Source organism: Cavia porcellus, unplaced genomic scaffold (assembly GCF_034190915.1).
Source record: "Cavia porcellus strain 051 isolate PalLab524CR breed Dunkin Hartley unplaced genomic scaffold, mCavPor4.1 scaffold_20, whole genome shotgun sequence".
Lineage (NCBI taxonomy): Eukaryota > Metazoa > Chordata > Mammalia > Rodentia > Caviidae > Cavia > Cavia porcellus.
The window spans coordinates 4,114,272-4,141,391 of NW_026947503.1; the positions used below are offsets into that span (position 1 = coordinate 4,114,272).

The window sequence follows — 27,120 nt, forward strand, 5'->3', positions numbered from 1 at the left end:
ATCTGGGAACAGAAGGAAGCAGACCAGCTTCAGTGACAATCATCAACCAAGTGAATAGAACTCTTGCAGACACTGGGTGTGTGGTCCACACTGAGGTAATGATAATATACAATACATAATGGCAGTGATGACAATTTGATGGGTCAAATATTACTTTAGTTTCCAGATTGGGATATCCTATAAAAACTGCTCAACAGGCAGAATATTTCATTAATTAGAAACTTTCTCTAAATATACAGGAAGAAAACTTATGGTATGTTTTTACTAAGTCATTAGACACTGTGAAACCTTTTAGTGCTTCAGGATCAGAATCATTTTGGAGGTTAGACATTCAAAAATGCCAATCCATACACTTTTTGGATTAAAACTTTTTTTTTTTTTTTTTTTTGTCTTTTTTGTTTTTATCGGTACCAGAGATCGAACTCACGACTGCCTGCTTGCAAGGCAGGCGCTTATGCCGCTGAGCTAAATCCCCAGCCCCTGGATTAAAACTTTTAACAAACAAATTGTACTAGATTATTTTGAATACTATATAAACATGCAGAATTCCTTGTCCCAAGGTCAGTGATGGCAAACCTTTCAGAGCTTTTCAATGATACAAACAGTCCAAGGTAGCATGTGTGCCACAAGTTAGCCATTCTGCCCTATGCTGTTACTGAATTAGGTTAAAGTTACTTTAAAATTAAAATAAGCCCGAGAGGTGAATAACATGTATCACAAAGCAAGCTCCTAAAAAGAGCATATCTACTGGAACCTGGACCACTTAGTACCACAGGGCAGGAGTGAGGATGCTGAACAGAAGTGTGGTCTCGACTCCAGTGGCCATCAGAAGACACTACCCGTAGGTAGCCAGCTCGGCTGGGAGGCTGCCCATGTGTGCACTCCAGCAGCCATTGGGAGACACTGCCAACAGGTGGCCAGCATACGCTGGGAAAAACAGCAGCCCACCCTGCACAAGCACACTTAGTGACCACCACTGGATACCCATAGCCAGCCCTGGCTTGGAGAACCAAACAGTCATGCTCTGAGAAATTGTAGCCAATGTGGGAAGTGTCTGGAACCCAACTACACACTTGTTTGGAAGAACCCAAGAAAATGTCGAGACAGGGAGAAGCAAGAGGCAGACCCTGAACCCCTACCCAAGCACAGCAAGTCCAGGAGATGAAAACATGAAAGAGAGACACACCTGAAGTCTCTAAAGTGATGGTAATAGAAATAAAGAGACAGCTTCGTGCAGCCATAAAAGAAATTAGAACAGAAATACTATCTCAGGTAGGAAAAATGAGAAACGTAATAAAAGAATTGCTAGAGCCGGGCGTGGTGGCTCACCCCTGTAATCTCAGCACTCAGGAGGCTGAGGCAGGAGGACTGTTGCAAGTTTGTGACCAGCCTGGGCTACAAAGTGAGCTCAAGGCCAGCCTGAACTGCATAGCGAGACCCTGCCTCAAAGACAAAAAAAAAAAAAAAAGAATTGCTAAGCATCTCTAAAAAAGGCATAGATTAAAAAAAAATGAGGAAAACCTTGAATAAACAATATAAAAAGATTTAGAATACATGAAACAGATTCAAACAGATGTCCAGGAAATTAAAAACCCCATTGAAAGCTGGCAAAACCACTTGAAAGAAACTGAAGATGGACTGTCAGACCTTGAAGACAGGTGTGCAGCTTGCAATCATGGAAGGAAAGATCCCTTAAGAATAAAAGGAGCCAGGAAATAACAATTCAGCGACTGCGAGATGATGCAAAGCAAAATAATTTAAGAATAATAGATGTCAGTGAAAAAGCAGGAGTCAACACAAATAACATTAAAATTCTATTTACAGAAGTAATAGCAGAAAACGTTCCAAATATGGGAAAAGGATGTGATATACAGATAAGAGGCATATAGAACTCCAGCTATCCATAACCAAAATAAATCTGTACCCAGACATATAATAATCAAGATTCCAGAAATTCAACACTAGAACAGAATATTAAAAGCTATTAGACAAAAGAAACAATCACCTATAAAGGAAAATTCATCAACACAAACCATGAAGCCAAGAAGAGCTTGGAGTAAAGTTTTTCAAGTGCTGAAAGAAAACAGCTTCTTCCCCAGATTGATGCACTCTGCAACACTGTCTTTCAAAGTTAAAGGACAAACAAGATATTCCCATGACAAAGAACAACAGAAGGAATTTATGACCACCAAACCAACCTTACAAAGAACACTGACATTCTTGAGAGAGATTAAAAAAATAAAAGACCACGGTGCCAGAAACAGTGGCAGAGAGGGATCACTGAGTGGGGCTGAGTGGGGCAGACAACTGAATGGAGAGAGAGGGGAGAAGCAGGCAGCTGCTGGCAGGAAATGGCATGGCAGAGACAAGCCAGTGCATGTTGGCCATACCCATTGGTGTCGATGGCCTCAACTCACCAATAAAAAGAAACACAGGCAGAGTGGATCAGGAGACAAGATCCATCACTATCTTTTATTCAAGAAACATTTAACTCAAAAGGAAAGTCACAGACTGAAAGTCAAAGGTGAGAAAACAATGCTCTATGTGACAGGGAGTCAGAAAAAAAAGCAGAGGTAGCTTGTCCATTAACTGCAGAATGGATAAGAAAGCTATGGCATTTTTATACGATGGAAAGCTACTCAGCTATAAAGAAAGAGAACCTCAAGGCTCTTGTAGGTAAACGGATATAACTTGAGATCATGCTCGTGGGTGACATGGTTCAGTCACATGGGTGAACATCATCGTATTGTCTCCCTAGCATGAAAAACTAAAGGAATTAGTGGGATCCAAAATGCACGATAGAAGTTGTGAAGGTGAAAGGGAAGGAGATGTCTAGAAGGGGAAGGCAGTGGCCACTGCTAATCTATATCCTGTTTTGAAACCTTGTATTGTTTTCATTGTTCTGTTTAGCTTGGTTCTATTCTGTTTTGTTTTTTTTTTTGATGTTTTCATATTTGATGGCATGGACAGCTATTTCAAAAATAACAAAATGTGTTATTATAGTAGCCCTTATTGCTTTCCTATTATCTTGTTTGGAAGCCTCATATTTCTTTATTTTGACTGGTTTTATTCTACTTTGTTTTGTTTGATTTTATTATGTCTGATAGTATAAGCAGCTACCTTGAAGACAACAAGATGCTCTATGGTAACCACTGTCGTATTCCTTGTTTTGAAGTCCTGTGTTGCATTCTTTTCTTTGTTTTGATTGGTTTTATTCTGCTCTGTTTTGACTATTATGCTTAATGATTAGGGCAGTTATTTTAAAGATAACAAGAGGCATTTTGGTAGCCATTATTCTTTTCCTTTTATCTTGTTTTGAAGCCTTGTATCACATCCATTGTTTTGTATTGATTGACTATTCTATTTTGTTTTATTTTATTACGTCTGATGGTACAAGTACCTACTTTGAAGATAACAAGATGCTTTATGGTAGTCACTGTTGTATTCCTAACTGTCTTGTTCTGGAGTCCTATATTGCTTTCATTGTTTTGTTTTGATTAATTTAATTCTGTTCGGTTTTGTTTAATTTTATTATGTGTGATGGTATGGGAAACTATTTTGAAGATAGCAAGAAGCATCATGGTAGCCACTATTGGTTTCCTTCTATCTTGTTTTGAAGTCTTGTATCATGTTTATTGTTTTGTTTTGATTATTTGTATTGTTTTATTTCTTTTGGTTTTATTCTCTTCAAAAAAAAAAAGGTATGGTCTCAAGATCCATCCGTTAAAAAAAAAAAAATAAGCCATGCATGGTGGCACATGCTTATAATCCCAGCACTCAGGAAACTGAGGCAGGAGGAGTGAGTTCCAGACCAGCCTGGGCTACAAAGTGAGTTCAAGGCCAGCCCAAACTGTATAACAAGACCCTGTCTCAAAAAGACAAAGAAATTAAATTGAAATAATTAGAAGTTTCAGCATCCCTATTTACATATTAAAAGCTTCCTCTGTTATGGCACTCTAACTGTATGTGAATTATAGCCTGGATAATGCAGTTTACAGTCCTCTGCAATTTGCACTTAAACTAAGAGCTGAGTGAATGAAAACACATGAACATTTGCTATAGTCTCCTCTGTGGTTTGGTGAGACTATCTACCTATCGAAAACAGGAAGGAAGCATCAGAAAAGTCAATCTGCATGTGAAGTAGGGATGGACTCTGGTCAATGATGAACAATAATAAAAATCTCTTTGCAGGACTGAAAGGTACCATGACCACTTGAACTATGCCAAGGTACAAGAGAGAAACTTTCCAAAAGTCTCCTCTGCTAATTAAAAGCAACCATCCAGCAAAAGGACTTGGCCATACTATACAGAAACAACCTCTCAACCAGAACAGTATGACCAGCAGGGTCTGCACCACTTCCCCAGGGAACTTCCCACCTCAAACCTGGGCTCACGGCCACTTCAAGGCCCAGATGTTGTCCACTTGGGACAGACCCTTCTCTGTCTGTGGATGGGTCACCTGCCCTCTCTTCATAGAATATACATACTACCGAGTAAATCTTCCAGCATGTCTAATAATCACCAAATTACAAGGACTAGCACTTATGACAAGTACCACATGAAGTATTGGATTTCAGTTCATCCTTGTTACAACCCTGAGATAAATTCCTCCACCGAGACCAGGTGAAAAGACTGGGGTCTGCTGCGTTCCTGGAGGTCACAGCCTGGGACTTCACTCATCTGAAATCTGAGAGCTTCACTGCTCTGTCTGTTTATTATAAAATTACAGGTTCTGTGTTCCTTAATATGGAGGAGAAGGATCCCAGGTCTGTTTGAGAACCCAGTGAAAGAATACATTCATTCCTCAAAAAGCAAACGAACAAAACGCATGCACACTTTTCCTCAGAGTTCCTTCTGTCGCATGGCTGTTCCACATGGGCCCCATAGTTCACTCTTCCTCCCTCTGCACACCCCTTCCTGAAATGGCCACAGCGCAGTCTTTGAGCCACCTATGTTTTGTGTATGCATCCCTCAGTTAAAATACTAGTCTTTGTATTGGTAACTCCCAGGCATGGACTTGCTGTCTGATGGAAAAAACTCTTCTTAAACATCAGTCTTAATGACAAAAACTAACTTTGGTCTTAAACTTAAAACCTGCCCCAGTCACATGACAGTGATCTCTGCCTTGTTGAAGCTCAGGTCAAAGGCTTCACAGTCCTGTTAAATCTCTGTCTCTCCTCACATCTTACCCTATATTGGAGCCTCTGAGACTCCGTCTGATAAATGTGCTCAGAGTTCATAATCACCCCTTACAATAGTAATGGCAGCCCTGCAGACACCTGCCATGTACTCAGCACCAGGGCCACAGTATCACTTGGCCTTCAGTGAGGTCTTCTTACTCATTTTCTTCTCTACTGAGCATAAGCTCCATCGTGGCTAAGCTGGCTCTAGTGGCTAGCACCTAACAAGCTCTGAAGGGTTGCTTTCATGAATGGATAAATGAGGTGAGACTCTAAGTCCAGGAAGCCCAAGCAGATGCCATGATGAAATGATAAGGAAATATTAGATTAATGGTACCTGAAAACAGTAATGCAAAATCCCAAGACAGACACTAGCAAACAAATCCATAGTAAATAAATCAAACTGCAAATAAAATATCAGGAGAGTCACAGAAACCCTGAGGCTATCTGTATGTGGTGTGATCAAAATACATGGTAAATGCTTAAATTTAAAAAAATGTATCACAGTAAAAGACACAGCATTAACTCCACTCCCAATGCCGCTCCTTACTGCAGTCAGACTTATCCCACATTCTGGCCGCTGTCTGAGGCAGCTCCAGAAGCCCTCCTTCATGAAGGTCTTTATGAAATGGGATTATAAACACAGTGAAGGTTGCTACCAAATGCCAGCCAACAGAAAACACTGTGGCGTATGCTCATCCACTTTATTCACTGGGGCTGGCACCTGATGACTTCTGCTCTTCTCCAAAGTCAAAGTGACAATGAAAGACGAACATTTTGAATGGATTTAGAACATCAAGACAGACATGATAGTGCAACTGAAGATATTCGCAAAAGAACTGCTTCAGAAGCTAGCCAGAACAAGGAGGTAAGTGAGTTCCAAACCCAGGGTAGTGTTCTGGGGGAGACTGATATGAATGTGTTGAATATTTAATTTAGATATTCACTGTACTTTTCAAACATACCATGTATGTACCCTCAGAACCCTTGAACCCCCAAAGTTAAAAAGCACTGTTTTATTATCTTCTTAAACAAGCAGATTCACTGAGCTCTCAGGATATTACTTTTCTGAAGGTCAAGAATCAAATGCACAAAACACTGGCTCAACTTAACATTGTGTTTGAGAAACAAATTCTATGTAAAGGTAATGAAGTAATTACTTACCCTTTCAAGGATTATGTGTTTATTAATATTACCAAAGCACGCATTTTCAAAAATCTTAAGACCATTCACATGAAGACAGGTACTTCATCAGTTTTTAGGGGGCTTATAACCAGGAACCAGAGCTAGTGTTTTGTTAACTGGCTCTGGAAAAAAGTACTGTTTAAAAATTTTTATAAATAAATAAAATTATTAAAATCCTGTAACACTAAGGCAACCTATAAAAGATAACACTCATTTTAGTTCTCATGAAATGTATTTTCATCTTTAATCTCACAAGTACTATGCTTTTCACTGTGAACACACAGTGGCCTGTCCAGTGTCTGTGATGGCTGAGCCACTGTCCTGTGTGGGTACAGTGCGCACACAGTACATAGCTGTGCTCCACACACATCATTCAGCAGATGCATCCACAACTCCTTAGAAACCCTCTCCTGGGGCTCACAAAGAATCTTAAACAAAAAGGTGCCATTTAAATTTATTTTTAAAAATATGATAATAATGGCTTAAAAGTTGGTTGAAAGTTACTGCAGAATGGATTAAATGTACAAACTAGAAAGAAAGACTGCTGCATCCAAAATCAGGCCCTTGTGCTTACTAGCAGTGTAAATCAGACCACTTAACCTTTGCTTCAGATCCTTAAGAAAGCACTGCTTCTCCGAACGCAAAGTCACGAGCCCTTGGGCAGTACTGCGCTATGTCTGCAGGCCAGTCTGCATGTTACCTGTGGGAGCGTCTGCTCTGGTCTTCACCATCATCTAGGAACTGGGGGCGTTGTGTCTGTAGGTCCAGTTCCTCTTGGGACGGCTCCTGAATCAAACGAGTTGTCTAGAATGAACAGAAATGTAAAGCAGGCTATGTAGGCATGGAGAAACATAAAACAGCTCAACAGCTAGAAAGTGAAGACATGAACACTCAGGAATGTGGCTTTAGAAGAAAAAATGCAAGTTTCCACTGTGATCATTTGGGCCACAGCAATGGTGAACATCATTGATGCAAAATTAAACAGATACTTATTTTCCACTAACCTACAGTTACATGAAATCCATCTGAGGGGCTGGGGATCTAGCTCAGTGACTCAAGTGCTTGCCTAGTAAATGCAAGGTCATGAGTTCAATCCCTGGTACCAAAAAAAAAAAAAAAAAACAGTTGACCATGAAGTTGATTCTCTGATACACCTTAATAAAAGGTTGCTCTTTCATTGTCTGACTCTTCTTAGCCGCTACAGTTTGAATCTTAAATCTCCCCAATCGCCCATTTGCTAACAGCGTAGTTGCCAGTCCTTGTGGACTGGGGCTATTCATTCCAAGGCAAGGGAACCTTCAGGAGGCAGGCCATCTGGAATAAAGTGAGGCTACTGCCCTTGAAGGACACAGTGGGAGCCAGTCCCTCTTGCTTCTCTCTCTGCTTCCCAGCCAGCCTGAGGGGAAGCTGCTTTGCTCTGCACATACTCCCCACCATAATGCTCTGCTTCTGCACAAGCCCAAAGGCAATGGAGCCAACTGACCAAAGACTGAAGCAATGAGCCACCATAAGTTGTAACAGGTGTTCTCCAGTATTGTCTCATACTAACAGAAAGCTAACACAGTGGCAGTGAATAAAAATCTTACCTTCTGAAAGGATTATGTCTCCTGTCTTTGTTACAAAAGCTATAGACATAAAAACGAAAAGCCACCCTCCACCCACTGGAACAGTACCACATCCACAAACAGCTACATTAACCCTCCCTACAACACAAGGATAACAACTCATGCTACCACAGTACTACTGGTCAATGTTTTCCAACCTCTCCAAAATACATGCTGTGCAAAATATATTCTACTCACATGGGGTAAAGAGTAAGCCAGGAGAGTCAAAGGGCAGACTGTGAAGAGTAGAAATCTATCATGTACACTACTGGAAACAAGGACCTGTTTCTAATCTGTTCACTTAACTTTCATGACCGAAGTAGACAATCCCCTTCAACTGTATCACTTGCACTGGGTTAGCACAGTTTTGCTTGCAAGGGTTCTACAGTGAGCCTAAGTCACTAAGCAACATATTTTCTATGCCCAGATTCAGAACCTATGATCAATTATGTGCTTTCTAGCTATGAAAAAGTGCTATAACATTTTAGGCCTATCACTGGGCAAAGCTATCAGCAAATTTTAAAGACAGATCATAACTGAATGGTCAATCATTTTCAACACTATTTAAAAATAAATTCCATGAACAGAAAAACAATCAAAAACTCCAACTTCAATAAGACATAGAATTTTTAAATTGTGATTAAATACTTGCTTTAAAACTGAGCATGACAACACATAATGCCAGCACTCTGGGAAACTGAGGCAGAAGGCTTACAAGTCTAAATTCAGCCTTAGCAACTGAAAGAGACCCTGTTCCAAACTTTTTTTTTTATATATATATAAGAAAGCTGGAGATCTGTAGTTCAGTGTAAGGACCCTGGTTTCATTTCCCAGTATCTCCACATATATACATACACACTTGTTTTTGATATCGCAGCATTAAATTTATTTTTCCTCTAACATATTTAACATTCTCTAAATATTTAAATTTAGTGCCTAAAGCAACATCCTTCAGATTTTATTGCACAACACTACAATGACTTCCTTTTTAGCCAAAAGACAGAGTCTCATCACAGTGCTGACCCTCTTAAGATATTTTAAGGTAAGAGAAAGTCCTGTGTGCTATACACCAAAGTTTTTGCACAGAATGTACTAACTTTGTGGTGCCATAAATGGGCACATTTTTGTAAATAAGCAATTTCTAAATAATTACAGCATGCTGGGTATGGTGGCACACACTGGTAATCCCAGCACTCAGGAGGCTGAGGCAAGAGGATTCCTGTGAGTTTAAGGCTAGCCTGGACTACAGAGTGAGTTCACAGCCAGCCTGAACTGTATAATGAGACCCTGTTGCAAAATAAATAAATAAATAAATATATATATATTGCAAACAACTGGACAGCATTTGCTAGACAATGACAGGTACATATCCCTTCTGAAGACACTCACTACGTTAATTGTGTCAGAGTTCGAAACTTGCAGTAAGTTCTGCTGGTGGAAACTTGTGGATAAAGCTTGAGATTCAAGCGTACTAGAATCTTGTAGCTGTTGCACAGGAGGAAACTGAGTCTGTTGATTGTATGTGTCAGTCACTGTAAAGCCTGAAATAGAAATAGGAATATTATAAAAAAAATTACATTTATCAAAAAGAAAATAAGTTGTATTTATAAATAAAAGATAGCTAAAGGAAGAACCAGAATTTACTTTTATCAACAGCTCCAAAAATGTATTTTAAAAATTACATAACACTTGCAAAAGCTACGAGATTTGAAACTACACGTTTTAGAAGGGCTTTTAGAGGAATACCTAAGGTGACTGTAAAAGTGAAGCCTGGAACCAGCAGCAGTCATCTAGGCAGGAGGAGAGCAAGGAGCCAAGCCTCACCCTCCTGTGGTGCAGCAGCAGTCGTGTGCCAGTAAGCAAAACAGCCTGCCACCACCCTCCACCCAAGCAACCAGCTGACTCAGAGGAACACAGGCTGAGAAGACAGCAAGCGAAGTAAACGAACAGCTTCACGTCTGAACTGCTTCACTGACTCTGCAGGCCTGAAGACTGTAGTCTGAACAACTACTTAGAGGATCACAATGTGCAACATAGCAACTATGGGGATTATCTCCTGTCTTGTTTTTGAAATTAAATATTGTTCTCACTTCTGCTCCATTTTTTTTTTGTTTTGTTTTGCTTGGCTGTTTTATTTCCTCTTAATAAATGAATAAATAAATGAATAAATAAGCCCTGACAAATGGGCTCATGTGCAAATCTCCCTGAAGCCCACACTGACCTTGTGATAGCCCTGCTGGCTCAAAGGACTGTTGTGAGGGAGCCTGCTCTTCAAACTGCTCCATGTGCTCCGGCAGAGGATCCTGAGGGGCTGCAAACCCATCTACTGACAAGAGTACAGAGAAAGAAAGACAGAACACTTGCAAGTTACTCTATAACCACTTATTTGTTAAAGGTATTTTCAAAAGTTAGTCTTGTTTTGAAAATAGTAATGCTATATAATCATTCTACAATAGTATACATACATACATACATACATAGATATGTATAGTATGTACATATAAATCCTATAAAATAACATTCTAAAATTCTATGTATTCAGCAACTTTTTAGTTTTTTGAGACAGGGTCAGGCAGGCCTTGAGTTCAGGACAATCCTTCTGACTCAGGCTTCCAAGTGGTGGGATTACAGGCAGACAATACCATGCCCTGGCCTCAGCAACTGTTTAAAATCTTGAGATGCCTATTGTTACATGAATCACAGGGGATTAAAAAAGTGCATAATCCTACGTACAGACTAAAATATATTTTGGGACATTCAAAAAACAAAACTAACTTGGTCAGCAAACTATTTGCTAACAAATTTGTGTAAGATCAGAAGCCTCCTCCAGGTGTGGTGGCTCACACCTGTAATCCCACCACTTGGGAGGCTGAGGCAGGAGGATCGTTTCCAGTTCAAGATCAGCCTGGGCTACAAAGTGAACTCAAAGCAAGTCCTAACTGCATAGCGAAACCCTTTCTCAAAAAACCACCTACACACACACACACACACACACACACACACACACACAAAGATAACAAGCCTGCGTCATAATGCAAATTATCTGTAAAACTAATCATACTCCTATGGCCAAGTTGACAGTTTTTTGTAGTCCAACTGTATTAATGAAGGAAACAACCTGTTGCTTTATATTTTGGATAAGGTACCTAACGCCACCACAGACAGGAAAAAACAGTTTGCTGACCTGTTTCTATCTGAGAGTCTACACTCTTGAGCGTACTCTCCTAAAATACTAAGCAGATTATGCAGAGACCTCTATTTCAGTAAGCATAGGGAACATGTACACACAAATCAACATTCACAAGCATGCCTGAACATATGCTTTAAAATAACTGGAAGAATGCACACCAAAAAATACAGAGTAGATTTTACTGAAAATCTTTTAATTTTTTTAGACTGAAGACTTAGAATCCTTTCAAAATTTGTTACTAAGAAGTTAGATTACTTTATGTTTAAAACAAACAAGAATCTAATAAAATTGAAAAATAAAAGTCTGATTAAATACTGGAAGGGACAATATAAAACATTGAACACACACACACACACACACACACACACACACAGTCTCATACATACACAGCACAAACTATAATTCCAAAACCAAAGAGAAGTGATCCCAGCAGGGACAGCAATGAGAATGACAGGCTTGAAAAACACTGCAGGATTATTCTCTAAGTGAAAGAAGTATCACCTTCATCGGCTTCCAAAGGCGGAGCTGTCAGCTGCTGCCCCAGCGCTCCCTCCTCTGCACCAACCACATGCTGTGGCCCCAGTTCTAGCATGCTCTCGGGGTCTGCTGAGACCGCCTCGGCCGTCTGCTGCAGCTCGCCACTCTCAATTTCCACTGGCAAGGGAGCAGACACCTGCATGCTCTGCTGCTCCATAGAGCTGTCGACCACCGAAGCAGCCTGCGGATGCTGCTGAAGCTGCTGAGCAAGTTCGTATCTTTTAAAAAGGCAACATTAATTCATAAAGTTAGATACTATCAACAATGCTTACCTGGGTACAACAATAAACGTACAATTTGTTGAAAAACAATTTTATTCTTACATTGTTACATTCCAAACAATTCCGAAGTCATGATGACAATCCATCAAGTACTAAACATTACTAATGATTCTGAATAAAACTATGCTTTAAGCGCTGCCACAAGCCACAGGATGTGAATGCACAAAGAGAAAAGTCAGACAATACACATCAGAATTTTTCAAAGTTTAAAAAAATCAACAAAAGATGCCAGATGTTTAAAAGTAAAATGCCTTAGAAACAAGGCAAGGATATTCACTCTCACCACTCCTGTTCAACAGAGTATTCAAAACTTTAGTCACAGAAATCAGGCCTGAGAAAGAAGTTAAAAGGTATTCAAATAGCAAAGAAAGAAGTCCAACTAGAGCTAGGGATTTAGCTCAGGGGCTCAAGTGCTTGCCTGATAATTGTGAAGTCATGAGTTCAATCCCCAGTACCAAAAAGAAGTCAAATTATGCTTATTTGCAGATGACATGATCTTTTATATAGAAGACCCAAAAAACTCCACCAAATAACCCTTGATAACTAATAAACAAAGCAAGTAACAGGACAAAAAAATCAACAGCATTACTACAAACCAAAAATAAACTCACTGAGAAAAAAAATGAGGAAATAATTCTTTTCGTAATAGCTTTAAAAAAAAGTATGCAGGAATTAACATAACCAAGGAAGTGAATGATGTCCATAATGTAAACTCTGAAAAAACAAACTGAAGAAGGTATCAGAAAATGGAAATACATCCCATACCTGGATAAGCAGAACTAAAATTGTCAAAATAGATTTAATGTAATCCCAACGAAAACATCAACAGCATTCTTCCCAGATCTAGGAAAAAAGTTATGCTAAAATGGAACCAGAAGTAAACTAAACAGGAAAAGCAATCCTGAGAAGCAAGAACAAGGCAGGAAACATTACAAACCAAATGCCAAGTTATATTACAGTGATAAAAATAGTACGGCACAGACACAAAAACAGGCATGTGGAGCTACAGAAGAGAACTGAGACTGCAGGAACACCAGGCATTTGGCCATCTACTCTTTGACAGAAGGGCTAAAAACACACACCAGACAAATGACAGTCTATTTAATAACTGCTGCTGGGAAAACTGGGCATCCACATGCAGAAAAGTCTAAAACCGTATCTCTCACTCTGTGTTAAAGTCAAATTAAAATGGGTCAAAGACTTAGATATAAAAATAAAACACTGAATTTTCTAGAAGATAAAATAGGTAAAACTCTTGAAGACAGAGGCATAGGCAAGGACTTTCTGAACAGAACCCTAATTACACAAGGCATAACATCAAGAATCAACAAACAACATCATATCAAATGAAAAAGCTTGTGCGCAGCCAAGGAAACATTCAACAGAGCAAAGAGACAACCCACAGAATGGGAAGAGAAATTCAACAGGTACTGCCCAGAGGGTTAGTATCAAAAAGTACATAAAGAACTAAAAATTTAAAAAAAAAAACCAAAAGGGAAAAATGGGAAAATGAAATGAACTGACATTTTTCAAAAGAAGCATAAATGGTCAGCAGGTATGTGAAAAAATGTTTAGCATCTTTGGCCATTACAGGAATGCAAATCAAAACAACACTGAGATTCTCTCTTAAGTGCAGAAAGAATAGCTATTATCAAAAAAACAAATGTTAGCAAGGTTGTGGAGAAAAAATCTTTTTACATTGTTGGTGGGAATGCACACTAGTACAACCATTATGGAAATCAATACATAGATTCTTTAAAAACTAAAAATAGAAATTCCACTTGTCCCAATTATACCTTTTCTGAGTATCTCCATGAAAAGAGCTAAAAACAACATTACAGTGAGACATGCATCCCCATATTTATAGCAGCACAATCTGTAATAGCTGAATTATCAAGTGGCCTATATGCCCATCAACACATAAATGATAAGGAAAATGTGGCATCAGAAAACATGTCCTCACACTACTGCAAGCTTTATTTGCAGTGACACACCCAGCTGCTTTTACAGCTTGTCTCTGAGGGCCTGTGTCTCACGTGCTAACAGGTGGGGGCCTGCTTTTTTTCTTGCTTGCCTAAAGGTTTTTGTTTTTGTTTTTCACTAATTTTACTAACAACGTATATAAATATTTACTCTAAGTGTGTAGTATTTTGGGAACTCCCAACATTTCAAACACACAAATGAAATACAGCATCTGGTCGCACAGACCAATTTAAAATAAAACAAAACAAAACGTTTTTGAGACAGGTCTCACTAAGTTGCTAAACTGTCCAGGCTAGATTCAAATCTGCAGCCTTCCCACCTTGCTCTTCCAGAACACTGGGATGACAGCCACATTGAGTTAATAAGACTCTTAAAACCTATAATTCATCGATATTAACACAGTAGACCACTGCAACAAAAAACTGTCACAGTGACCGTATTCCAACACTTCAAGTTTGGTTTTGTAGGGAGCACTGGGGAAGAAGCCTGTGTGTTAAATTACTGTCTGCCCAGAAGTAAATGCTCCAGGGTAGAAAGCGGAACATTCTCAATACAGCGTAGTGACTCATTTCAAATAAGCTGAGGGGCAGTCATCTTATCCTTCTCTGCATGGCACACAACAATGCCTGGATTGATAGGATTGCATCCAGCAAGTCCCTGGTCTAATCAGAAATGCCTCTCTTTTGGATTACCTCCATTAGAGATGACCTAGCCCTCCAGTCAAGTGAAAACAAAGGCTACATTGAATGATGGACTCCTGGGATATCTCAAACATATTCTTTAAGTCAATCTGAGATTCACTACTAATAACATGGCCAGAAATCACAAGATCTACCAAGATTTTTCTTTTTTGAAATCTTTACTAACCAACTGTATTAGGCATAATCTACCATATCACCTAATTATTGACAATGAGCTTTACAAAGGAATTTGCATATACTCATGTTTATAGCAGCACAGTTTGTAACCGCTAAAATCTTGGAAACAGCCCAAATGTCCATCAACTAATGAAGGGATAAAGAAAATGTGAGTTTTTTAAACAACAGAATACTATTCTGCCATAAAGAAGGGTAAGCTTGAGACATTTCTGGGTAAATGGATGCACCTTGAGATCAAACTCTTAAGTGAAATAAATAGGACACAGGTATGAAAATACTGCAGTTTCTCTGGTGTGAGAAACCAAAAGTGTAAATAAGGACCAAAATGTAAACTAGGTATTGTGAAATAGAAAGAAAATGTTCAAATAGGAAGGAGAACTAGAGAAGGGGGAGGAGGAAAGGAAGGAGGTCAAAAGAAAAAGAAAGAAAACAAGAAGGAAAAAATGGAAACAAGGTTTTGCAAATAAGGAGAGGAAGAGGTTTGAAGGGAGGGTAAGGGACTGGGAAAAAAAAGAAGATATATCATGCAGGAACAACTGCCCTATGATGAATGCTGTCAATATATATACACCTAAAATCAAATTAATTTTTTTAAAAAAGTGAATGTGTAAAATCAGTAAGTAAATAAAACAAAAAAAGATTTTCAACAAAAACATTTGGCCCAGTAAAGACTGCTTCACAGTTATGTTTTTAAATAAAAATGACAATGTTCTCCACAGAGCCTCAGATACTAGAGCCAAGTCCCTTTACCTACATCCTCCAACTTAGAAATGACTGGGTGGGGGGGGCTGGAGATTTAGCTCAGTGGCCTAAGCGCCTGCCTTGCAAGCAGGCAGTCGTGAGTTCGATCCCCGGTACCGATAAAAAGGAAAAAGACAAAAAAAAAAAGAAATGACTATACGGGAATCAAAGACATTTATTTTCTAAAATGTTCCCCACTACCATCTTAGAACTATAAAAACAGTACGTGATCATCAGAGTTATACCTACCTATGGGTTTTCATGTGCTTTTTGCAATTCAGTGAGGTCTTAAACGTTTTCTGACAATAGGGACACATATAGGGACGGAGGTCATTATGGATGCCCATGTGCCGCCGCAAGCTACCGCCGGTAGTGAAGGCTCCATTACATATCAGACACTTGAAAGACTTCAGTCCAGTGTGTGTCCGGACATGAGCCTTGAGCACCCCTGCAGAAACAAAGCCTCTTCCACACTGAGAACACTTGAAAGGCTTTTCACCCGTATGCGACCTAAAAAGAAAACATTGCAATGAACATATTTCTTATTTGTTTATAATGCTTATATTTATATATATATATATCACTTGATCATCACGTTTTAAAACTAGGCAGCAAAGACATAACACTTCACATTTTACAAATAACAAGAGTGAGACTCAAGTGGCTAAATGACTTGCCAAAGACGCAGAGCTGCACGCAGTGAAGAATGAGAAACTTGTGTCTTTTAAATTCTAAAGTTTGTCCATGTTACACTGTTCCTCATAATCAAATGTCTACTTTCTTTTCATACACTTGACAAACTTAAAGGAAATTCTAATCTAATCAAATATTGTTTGACAGCTCCTAGAAATTGCAAATAGTGAAATACGATTGGACCAGAAGTAAAATTCAGTAACAATTTCCCAACTAAAATACTTTAGTCAAGACACGGAAGAACTGAGGGCAGGAATACACACCTTTTTATTTGTGTACTGGGACTGAACCTGGGGCCTTTGCACTAAGCTACCTTCCTAATCCTTTTTATTCTTTCACTTTGAGGCAAGGTCTCTCCAAGTCACGAAGGTTGAGCTCCAGCTTGTAATCCTCCTGCCTCAGCCTCCCAGGGTGTGAGCCACCATACCTAGTGGTACACACTTTTTAATCCCAGGTACTCAAGAGACTGAAACAGAAAGATCTCAAGTCTGATGCAAGTGTGGGCAAGTTAACCAGGACCCTGTCTCAAAATACAATTTTTAAAAATGGGCTAGGGGACATAGCTCTGTGGTAAGGAGCTTATTAACATGTGCAAGGAACAAGATTCAATCCCTGATACAGGCAAGAAAGGAAAAAATACTAAAGAATAAAAAACAATTCAAATTACTAGTAACTATTTTGGTGTCAGTGTGATTTTTAAATATCAAAAGCTAATAGTACCATTCTAAATATTTCTAGACATGACCAGATCATTAAATCTTTGTAAAACTGTACTAAATTTCCACCTCTTAGTCCATATTACCTTACCTGATATGTTGTTTAAGATGGCAAGATTTTTTATATGCTCGATGACAATAAAAGCACTTGTAAGGTCTATCTGCTTCATTTACAAGATTATTATTAAAATAACTTTGGAAAAATTGGTTTCTTGGAATGGGCTGAATAAGACCTATAAACCAAAAGAAAAACAAGAATAATTCACTATACACACAAATAATAAAATTAAATGTCAAAAAGCATGTGCTTTGCCCGGAAAATGAAAATTGTGATGTTATAGATTCCAGTATTGTAACCAAATGCCATTTTAATCATGTTAGAAACTATTTAAATAGGAATATCTATGGATTAATGCACTACCTTCATAACATGAAGATACGTATACTGTTACAATTACTTGTTTCTACAGACAATTTTTAATGGATTTCTACATTTATTTTCTATGTAACAATTTGTTGAGAAAACTAGGTCAGGATTTACAAAATTTAGGTCAGGATTTTAAATCCCCTGCTTACTCAGTATGAATATTGTACATAAGGAACTGTAAACTCAAAACAAATTACTCTAACGTGTCCTTTTTTTCTGAAATAAAATAAGCATTTCCACAAAAATGTTATGAAAGGAATTTCCATTTGCAGTCCTGCCTTCTGCCGCAGCAGACCTCAAACTTCTATCCCATAATTACGTACTTCTTAAGAGGCTCTATTTTTCCTTTTCCATTGCAGTTCCTTCCGTTAAAGCCTATTGCTCCTCCCGGCTTCTCCACTGCAGCATAAGGAACCCCATTCTTCTAGTCCCCCAGGGCAGGTATTTCAGCATCTTTGAAAACGCTTTTCCCTGTCTAATTAAAATGTTATTTGCCAGTCCCGACATCGAGGCTCTCCAATGTCTCTTAAACCTGCTTCTTTATTTCTATTTCCACTTTCTGTGACAAGTTCCAACCAAAACGCAAACGCACTAAATATATGAAGTTAACTTCAGGCTATTGTATATGGTGCACATGACGCACAAATGAATTCTGTGATTATATTTGAGTTCTATCCCCCAAACTATCTCATTATATACAGTCCAAAACCAAAAACACGTAAGCTTCAGTAAAGTTCAACCCTGACCTAGAAATCAGAAGATCTAAGGTTCCACATCTACCATGAATATCAGCCAGCTGCATGACTAAAATAAGAATTATCACCCTACCCTAGACTACAGTATTTACATCTGCAAAATTAAGGAATAGGGAAAGTAGAGAAAGTTGTGAAGACTGTTCTTAAATTCGTGGATATTATGGTTTCTATCTAAGATGTGCCCCCACTGAACCTCACGCACTCAGGGATGAGGCTTTGGGGAGATGACTGGAGCATGGGTATATGATACTACATTATAGGTGTGATAACTGGGCCAGTCCATTGATTGGTTTAAAATGGCTGTGAATCATGGGATTACTGAAAGAGTGAAGCCTTGCCCTGGGTGTGGGTGGCACCAAACTATAGATTTGTAGCCTGGGTGAAAAATAAAGGGACAGATGGAAGGTAAGCTCACTGTTTCCTGCTCTCCCTACCATACACTGTTTTTCTTCCGCCAGGGCACCCTGCCTTGGAGCCTGCCACCTATGGCCTGAAACCTCTACAAACTATGAGCTAAAACAAACCATCCCTCCTTTATCTCTGGATACCCAAGACTTTGTCCCAGCAATTAGAAAGTGACTAAGACAATATGAATCCTTCGAAGTTTTTTAAAAATATGTGGTACTTCACCATCCAATTATTTTCCTTAAAAATCGGAAATTATTCATGCAGTATTTTTAATGAATTCTAACACTTTTTAAAATGACATTCTTAGTGTAAAAAATGTTATGCCCTAAGCAGCTAGACTGCACCAGAGTACTCCACCTCCCAATCAAGTTAAATACAGTGGTACCCTGTTCACAAACATTCAGGAAAAGACAGCTGCGGATATGTTCAAAACCCATGCACAGTTCACAAACAAAAACAAAATTCTGCCAAACACTTAGGGCCAAAAACAAAAAGCACTCGTGAGCCGAGGTATCACTGCACCACTGTAACCGTAAACTTTCCTATGCTGAAATCTTTCCTGGCCATGTATCTATCAGTATCAATTCATACTTGGGCCTTTTCTGTGGCCCACGAGATGCTCAGAGTACAGCGAAAGGTGTAGACGTGACACTAAGTGTAAAAGAGAAAACCCCTCGTGTTTCACACTCAGCCTAATCAAAGGAGAATTCAGCTGCCAGTAATTTTGTCTCCGATTCAGGCACCCGTGAAGCCAACAAGCAAAATGTGCCATTTTAATTATGGGTAAACTCTGTACAATAAGATACTAATATAATAAAACTCAAGATTTATAAGCTTCAACACAGAAACCCACAGGCATTTAATCAGATCTAGAACCCGAAAGAAGAGAGTGGTTGGAGAAGAGTATCACAGTGCTCTAACCTACTACGGGAGACAAACCCCACAACCCTCACAGGCCCAGGAAACACGACGGAACTCGTACATCAACCCCAGGCCCTGGACGCTGGGGAGACGACCGTCCCTTGCCTGTCAACCTTCCGTGTTTCGAGGTATTCTATTGCTTGTAAAAGTCAATGCTGACAAGGATACTACCCAGGAAAAGAAGTACTTCATTTTAAACTGTCTCCTGTTTGAGAACGAGTTACTGATTTGCAAGTTTCTGTCTGTGCTTACAGCATCCTTTTCATTCTTACTCTATTTGCTCATTTTCTGTGCTGCTTGCTAATGTTGCTTTACTTCTCGTTTGTTTTAAAACCTTATAAAGCTTTCAAATTTATCTTAAATCTTTTTACATGTGCTAATTTTTTTCTGCTAGTGTTTTGCTTATCTCCACTTTGAGTTAAACATTTATCTATCTTCAATCTGATTTTTTAATAAGAAATACTCAAATATCTTTATTCTTCTCAGGCAGTTTTGAGATAGCCGATGTGTTTATATACTGTTTGCAACTATAATATAAAAATATCAGTTTTGCGTCTTTCTGTTCCATACAATTAAATTCTGAAGGACTATTCTTATTAGTTTTCATGGAACTGTGTTGACTGTGTCCTACATACACATCGACTTTTGAAAATTTACAGAAGTTTTTCTATACCATAAGATGCAAATATCTGTTTCACCCACATTTGAAAAAATGTGTATTTTACAGTTAAAAGCCAATGAAACTATTTAAAACACTTTGGTATATGTATTCTCAAATCTTCAATTTTACTGTTATTTAAATTGACCTTCCTAATTAAGGATCTCTCACTACATTTGAGGATTTGAATATTTCCCCTTGTTTCTAATTGTTTTTGGATCATGTGTTTTGATGTTATGCTTTTAGAATCTACAAAGGTTAATTTTATTGGTGGCCTATTATATTAATTTAAAATGTATTTCTGTATGCCATTTAATCTTTTTTATACTAAATTATACTTTATTTGATATTACTTGTGCTTATAGACTGGATTATCTTGAGAAAATTACGTAACACAGAAACTGTATAAAATATAAATTCATACACAGAATTTAATGAATGCTACAGTCTGAATGCTTGTGCTTCCCCCAAAACACTCACATGTCAAAAGCTAAACATTAAGTGAAAATAATAGTGTTGGGGAGGAGCTCCCACAGGTTACTAGATATTGAGGGTGGAGCCTTCACGAATGGGATTAGTACTCTTTTCTTGTGTTGTTGCTGTTGGTTTTGACCTTTATTTCTACAGATTAGTACTCAGCACCAGTACTTCGCCTAGAGAGCTGCATGGCCTTTTCTTCTGCCATATGGGAACATGCACAGAAAAGGTGCAACCTGTAAGGAAGAGGGCCCTTGCCAGATACTAAATCTGCCAGCAGCTTGATCTTGGACTTCTCAGTCTCTAGATATATGACAAATAAATTTTCTACTATTTATAAACTACTTATTTAAGCTACTTTTGTTCAGCAGCCCAAAGAGGATAAAACAGGTTTCTTAAATTTCCAGTAATTACATAAACATTGTTTTTCTGAAGACTCTAGTAAAGAGTATTCTCTTAACAATTGAGGAATGGATAAAAAAGTTGTGGTACTTTTATATAATGGAGCACTACTCAGCTATAAAAAATGATCATATTGAGATATTTATAAATAAATGGACGCAACTTCAGACCATATCATAAGTGAAATAAATCAGACTCACATGTGTAAATACCGTATAGTCTCCCTAGTGTAAGAAATAATGAGTACATAAAATCTGATGGTAATAATGGTTTCCCATTACATTGCCTTGAAGCCTTATAATGTTTTCACTCATTGGTTGGAATGGTTTTATTCTGTTTTGTTTGATTTTATTATGTGTGATGGTCTGAACAGCTATTTTGAAGAAAACAAGACATTATAGCAGCCATTGCTGATTTAATATCATCTTGCTTTGAAGTCCTACCATGCTTTTGTTGGTCTCTTTCCATTGGTCCTACCATATTGTGTCTTAGTGGATTTTCATATGCGTGATAGTATAAACAAATTTTTTATGGAAAATGAGATAATATAGTAGGGATTATTCATTTTCTGTTATTTGGTTCTGAATGCCCTGTAATACTTTCATTCTCTTGAATGGTTTCATACTATTTTGTTATGTTTGATATTATTTTATGTGAAGGTATGCCCAGCTATTTCAAAGAAAGAGACAGTATGGTAGCTATTGTTAATATCTGATTGTCCTGTTGTAAAGTGCTGTGTTGCTTACATTGCTGTGTTCTGTCCTCTTTTGTTTTATTCTCTTTAAAATAAAATTTTTAAAAATCATAAATGGCTTGGTTACAGGCAAGATTTGCTTTTGCTTTTCAATGAAAAGATTATAGCCCAAATAGTAAGATGTCTTGGAACACATGGGAATTCAAAGATACAAACAAGTTCACTGTACATCCCACATAAAAAATCCTTGTCACGTGGATGTTCTCTGAGCCAGAAACACATCTTTAATGAAGACTTCTATTTGCTTTCATACTGTTTCTCTGAACCGACACCACAATTTGAGCAGTGGTGTAGGATTTTAATTTTAATTGGGAAACAAACAAATGAACAAAACATTATTACCATGTCTAGCACTATATACCTACATGCACCATAATATGCATACATCCTTTGCAAGCACTAAAGGTAAGTGTACTTGGCCAGGTGTAAAGACACCCTAGAGCCCACCTTACCTAGATCCCTGGAGCCCACCTTACCTAGATCAGTGATGAGAATTGGCTCTTGCAAAGGAATGTCGGGGACCGGAATGTTAGTCTTCCCGACACGAACCTTTGCAGGTTTACGCTGGTGCCTCATCTTCCGTAACTCCGTGTGTTTAAAATGGGAAGCAATGTGGGTCTTCCTATGGCCTGAGGTTCGAAATTTTTTGTCACAGTGAGGACAAGCAAAAGGCCTAACTCCTAATGAAAATAAAAGCACATTTTAGAATTATTTCAAGAAACTCTATCTCAACAACAAACGCCAACATAAAATGTTAGTATTCCTAATATTGATTTGAATATTCAATTTATTATTCCATGCTTATAATTTCATGAATTATAAAGGGATTATATTTCCCCTAGTTTGTATATGGTGCATATTATATACATTACCAAGAGCATTTAAAGTAAAAAAGAAACAATTTTCTGTCTTTAGGACAAAATCTGTGAATATATAAAGTGTATATATTCAACATAAGAATTCTAAAATGAGCCAAGTATGGTGGTACACGCTGGTAATTCCAGCACTCAGGAGGCTGAGACAGGAGGGTCACTGCAAGTTCAAGACCAACCTGGGCTACAAAGTGAGCTCAAGGCCAGTCTGAACTGCTTACTGAGACCATGCCAAAAATGAACAAACAAGAAAAAAGAATTCTGAAATGTACACAAGTTATCTGCCTTGAATTCCCACCTGTACACTGGAATGACAACATCCATCTCCCCAGCTGTGGTACTTGGTGTCTCATAAATCAGTCCTGAGAGGTAGCTGACAGTGACTCAGCAATAATAATGATAGAAGAAATATCCTGCTAACATCCTCTACTACTATGCCTCTTTCTGAAGGAAAGGTATGTCCTCCTTTTAAAAATGTACTGTCAATGAAAATGTAGATTCTAAGGAAGGACATCTAACAAACTCAACTCATTTTCGCTTCCTCGGATATTCAGCCACAGAGAATCTAGTGGAAGCCCTCAGGCCTATGAGGCGGTCCTGTTAGGAAGTACAGCGTTTCTGAGAGGTGATAAAAGGGTTCCAGTTAGATAGGATAGTATATGGGATGTACAATTCTAAGTTGTGCACCTTGTGAATTTTATAGTGAGTTGTTTTGTGATAAAGCTGTATTTAAAAGATGTAGAACCAATATATAAAAATCTTCATGCCCTAACAGTGACAAGAAAATTTGGGGCTGCACAGTATATATCTATCTAGGTCTCCCTGCTTGCTAACGGCCTGGGCTTAACGAGGCCTCGCCAGAGAGGCCCAGGCCAGTATCTGGCTAACAGCAGACACTAAAGCTCTGGGATTGTGGACTATGAGCTTCTTTCCTTGGCTGTCTAAAGTGGATCTCCCATAAGCAGCCTCTTCATGATTTTCAATTATATTTTTATTCACAAAAGCTGCATTTCAAATGCCCTCCTCCTTATAACATTAGCTTCATGAGAATCAAGGCAGAGCTCATAGGAGGACGGAAAATGAACCACCAGAAACTTAGTTACTGCCACCCCTCCTCTGGGTGCTGGGTACCAGCCCCTCCTCTGGGGCATACGTACCTGTGTGCAGGCGGATGTGTACTTTGAGGCTCCCTGAGGTGGAAAAGCTCTTCATGCAGTACTGGCACTTGAAGGCCTTGATTCCGGTGTGGGTTTTGATGTGAGCTGTCAGCGTGCTCTTCACAGCGAATGCCCGGAAACACTGCGGACACTTGAAGGGCTTCTCGTGGGTGTGAATACGGATATGGCGCACAAGGTCACTGGGCTTCCGGAATTCTTTGGTGCAGTAGGGGCACACATGCCACCGCACCCCATTCTCCTCACGAATTGAGCCTAGAGTGACATGGAAAGCAGAATCATCCAGCACAGCCCAGGAACTGTCACAAATACAAGGTCCCGCAGCATTACCCTGTGCACTTAGGAAGAGCTGTATGTGCCCCACTGCAGTAGGTGGCATAGGGTCAGTCACAAAAACTGCCACTTCCATGGTCACTGAATTTAGCAAGCGTGATGATTTCACCTTCAAAATAAAGCCCTGACAGTCCATGAGAACACAATTCACATCCTCCAAGACACAAGAGCTAACTGAATAGGCAGGAGGATGCAAATCACAGTTAACAGAGATATTCAATTAACAACCAATGAGAATCAAAGCAGAATGAAGTTTGAGTAAGTATTTCTTGGGGCTAATAAAACAAGTTAAAAATAAATGCAAAAATTAATAAATGTTAAGTTCTCATGCTATAAAAGGAAATTTAAAAATAAGATAAAGTGATATTATATATTACACTAGAGATCTCATAATCAAATGTAAAAAATTCTATCTTTTGCAACTATAAATATTATTCAACTTTTAATCAATTTAAAACTATTCTCAGCTTAAGTAAAATTCAAGGAAACAAAATGATTTCTAAAATACAAAACATTGTGAGTGAGCCCGGAGGAATAGATCACCCTGAGCCTATGTCATAATCAGGAATTCCAGTACTTCTGTGAGCTTTTCTTTGAGCTTACCGTAGTATATTTATTAGGAATAATCTGTAAAGTATATGAGATTCTCCCTAAATACAAGCATATAAAGAAGAGAAGTTGCTAACAAAAATGCCAATTAAAGTACAAGATCACTTTCCTATCTCATTTCTTTATTTTAACTTTAAGTAAATTTGTTTATAAACACAATACCAATAGTAAATAGCAACCATATTTTAATAAAAACTTGAAACAAAATGTTTGGAAGGTTTCATTTTATGTGTGCAGACACAAGTATGGAAGATATATCAAAACTATCTGTAAACAGCAATCACATTTCTTTAAATTATTTCAAGACAATGTATAGTCTACAACAGAATAAATTTGATGAACAATTTTTTTTTTTTTGTCTTTTTCCTTTTTATCGGTAACGAGGATCGAACTCACGACTGCCTGCTTGCAAGGCAGGCACTTATGCCGCTGAGCTAAATCCCCAGCTCCCTTGATGAACAATTTAAAAGCAGGCCCTGGTGCCGTAAAATAAATAAACAGATAAATAAATAAATATCATGGGGCTGGAGATTCAGCTTAGTGGTGTAAGTGCCTGCCTGGCAAGCACGAGGTCATGAGTACGATCCTCAATACAAATAAAAAAATAAATAAATAGCATGGTACAATCTAAAAAGAAAGAAAAAGAACCAGGCAAATCCAGCAATGCGTTATACAGGAAAAACAAACAAAAAGAAAAGGAAAAAAGATCACACTCTACATGGAATGCATGGGGTTTTTTTACATTAAAAAAAATCAATCAATTTACCACATTATAGATTAAAGACAATATAATCACACATACAAGGAAAAGAAGGCACTAGATAATGTCCAGCATAGTTAGAAAAAAAAGCCAAGGCTCAATTATGATACACGAAACAGGCCTCTCTAAAAACTGAGATGGAACCTGTCAGTACTCCATACAACACCATATGAGAAGCCCAGGTCAATACAGTAAGAATGGAGAAACGGTCATTGTTCTTTTACAAATATCTATATGGAAAAATCAAAATCATCTCTAAATTGCTACAATAACAGAAGTTTAAAAATTGCAGAACTCACAATAAATATGCAAAAGTAAATCTCTTTCTACACACCAACAACAAACAAAATGAAACCTGTGGACAGTTCTCAGCAAATAAATAAACGAAGTAAAAGAATAAGAGTAAATCTAACAGATTTGCAAGACCTTTAGGCAGAAAAGACAAACAGAAAGAAAATGCATATAAAAGATGCTGTATTTCAAAGACATAAAGTTAATTCTAAAGAGAATGAAAAATCCATCACGATTGAAGAGTTATTACAAAATAATGGGGATGGTATCATATTAACATTAACACAAAGGAACAGGTAAGTGGAACAGAATTAAGAGCCCAGAGCTACACACACACTTGGTGGGGAAAGTATAATTTCAGGAAAATGTCAGGCAAGGAGTAAAAACTCTACAGTCAGTTCTTCAAACACAAAACGTTTGAAAAATTATATCTACACTGAACATATACACACATTTTCTATTGTCATTATTCCCTAAAAGATAGAGTATAATAACTTTTTACAGAACACTTACACTGTATTAGATATTATAAACAATCTGGAGTTAAGTGAAACTAGACAGGAGGATGCATGTAGGTTACACACATAGTAGACAACATACATCTTATATAAGCTTCAGCATCCTGGGATTTTGGTATTCACAGGGTCCTGGAACCAGACCACCCTCAGACAGATGAGGACAACTATCTTTTAAAAGCAGGTAAAGCTGACAACTGCACTATCCTGAAGTCCATACACTTTGAGACCAAAAGATGTCAACCTCTTATAGCACAACATGATAACCAAAGTTCATGGCAACATCCCTAGGTCAACCAAAAACAATTAACAAGTTCACCCCTAGTTTAAAAGATCAAGTATGCAAATGCTTTGAGAAATATTTCCACACAAAATAATCCCAGCATACCATTTTCATACTTAAAGGAATATATAATCAGGTTTCCTAAGTCTCTTTCTAGATCGTCATATTTCACCTAAATGAACTTCAAACTTAACTAAAATTTCACAGTGATTTATCCATCACAAGTTGCATGAAAAACATAAAAACAGGTTGTATTTTCAGTAAATATGCATACTTCTTAATAAAGCAGATTCCACCAAAAACAGAACAAATTTAAGAACAATAACTTTATAAGGCAGATTAAGATCAACCTGGGAATCTAATCAAGGTTAATTCCAAGCTATAAAGAAAGTGTTATGACTGACAAGAACAGTTTTCTCATAGTCACTGGAAGTCCTAACAGAGCAGAAATGTGTTCCCAGTAACTTTCCGGCCATAGCATCAATGCAGTGA

The 27,120-nt window shown here is 38.1% G+C and overlaps 1 protein-coding gene across 10 annotated transcripts in view; it reads right to left on the bottom strand.

The window, feature by feature from the left end:
- The window catches only part of Znf236 (zinc finger protein 236), a 142,091-nt gene that overhangs the window by 63,143 nt on the left and 51,828 nt on the right, over positions 1–27,120 (bottom strand). For 8 of the 10 annotated variants that reach the window (XR_010041346.1, XM_063231420.1, XM_063231421.1 and 5 more), the window contains 8 exons: positions 23,820–24,092; positions 22,267–22,470; positions 17,080–17,221; positions 15,829–16,089; positions 11,661–11,914; positions 10,191–10,295; positions 9,359–9,510; positions 7,066–7,169 (listed from right to left, as the gene is read on the bottom strand). Coding sequence is in view for 9 of the 10 variants with exons in the window: in XM_063231420.1 (XP_063087490.1) it covers positions 7,066–7,169; positions 9,359–9,510; positions 10,191–10,295; positions 11,661–11,914; positions 15,829–16,089; positions 17,080–17,221; positions 22,267–22,470; positions 23,820–24,092 (1,495 nt within the window). In the remaining variant the exon portion in view is untranslated. The remainder of the gene's footprint in view (positions 1–7,065; positions 7,170–9,358; positions 9,511–10,190; positions 10,296–11,660; positions 11,915–15,828; positions 16,090–17,079; positions 17,222–22,266; positions 22,471–23,819; positions 24,093–27,120) is intronic. The other 2 variants (XM_063231419.1, XM_063231424.1) reach the window with 1 other exon arrangement.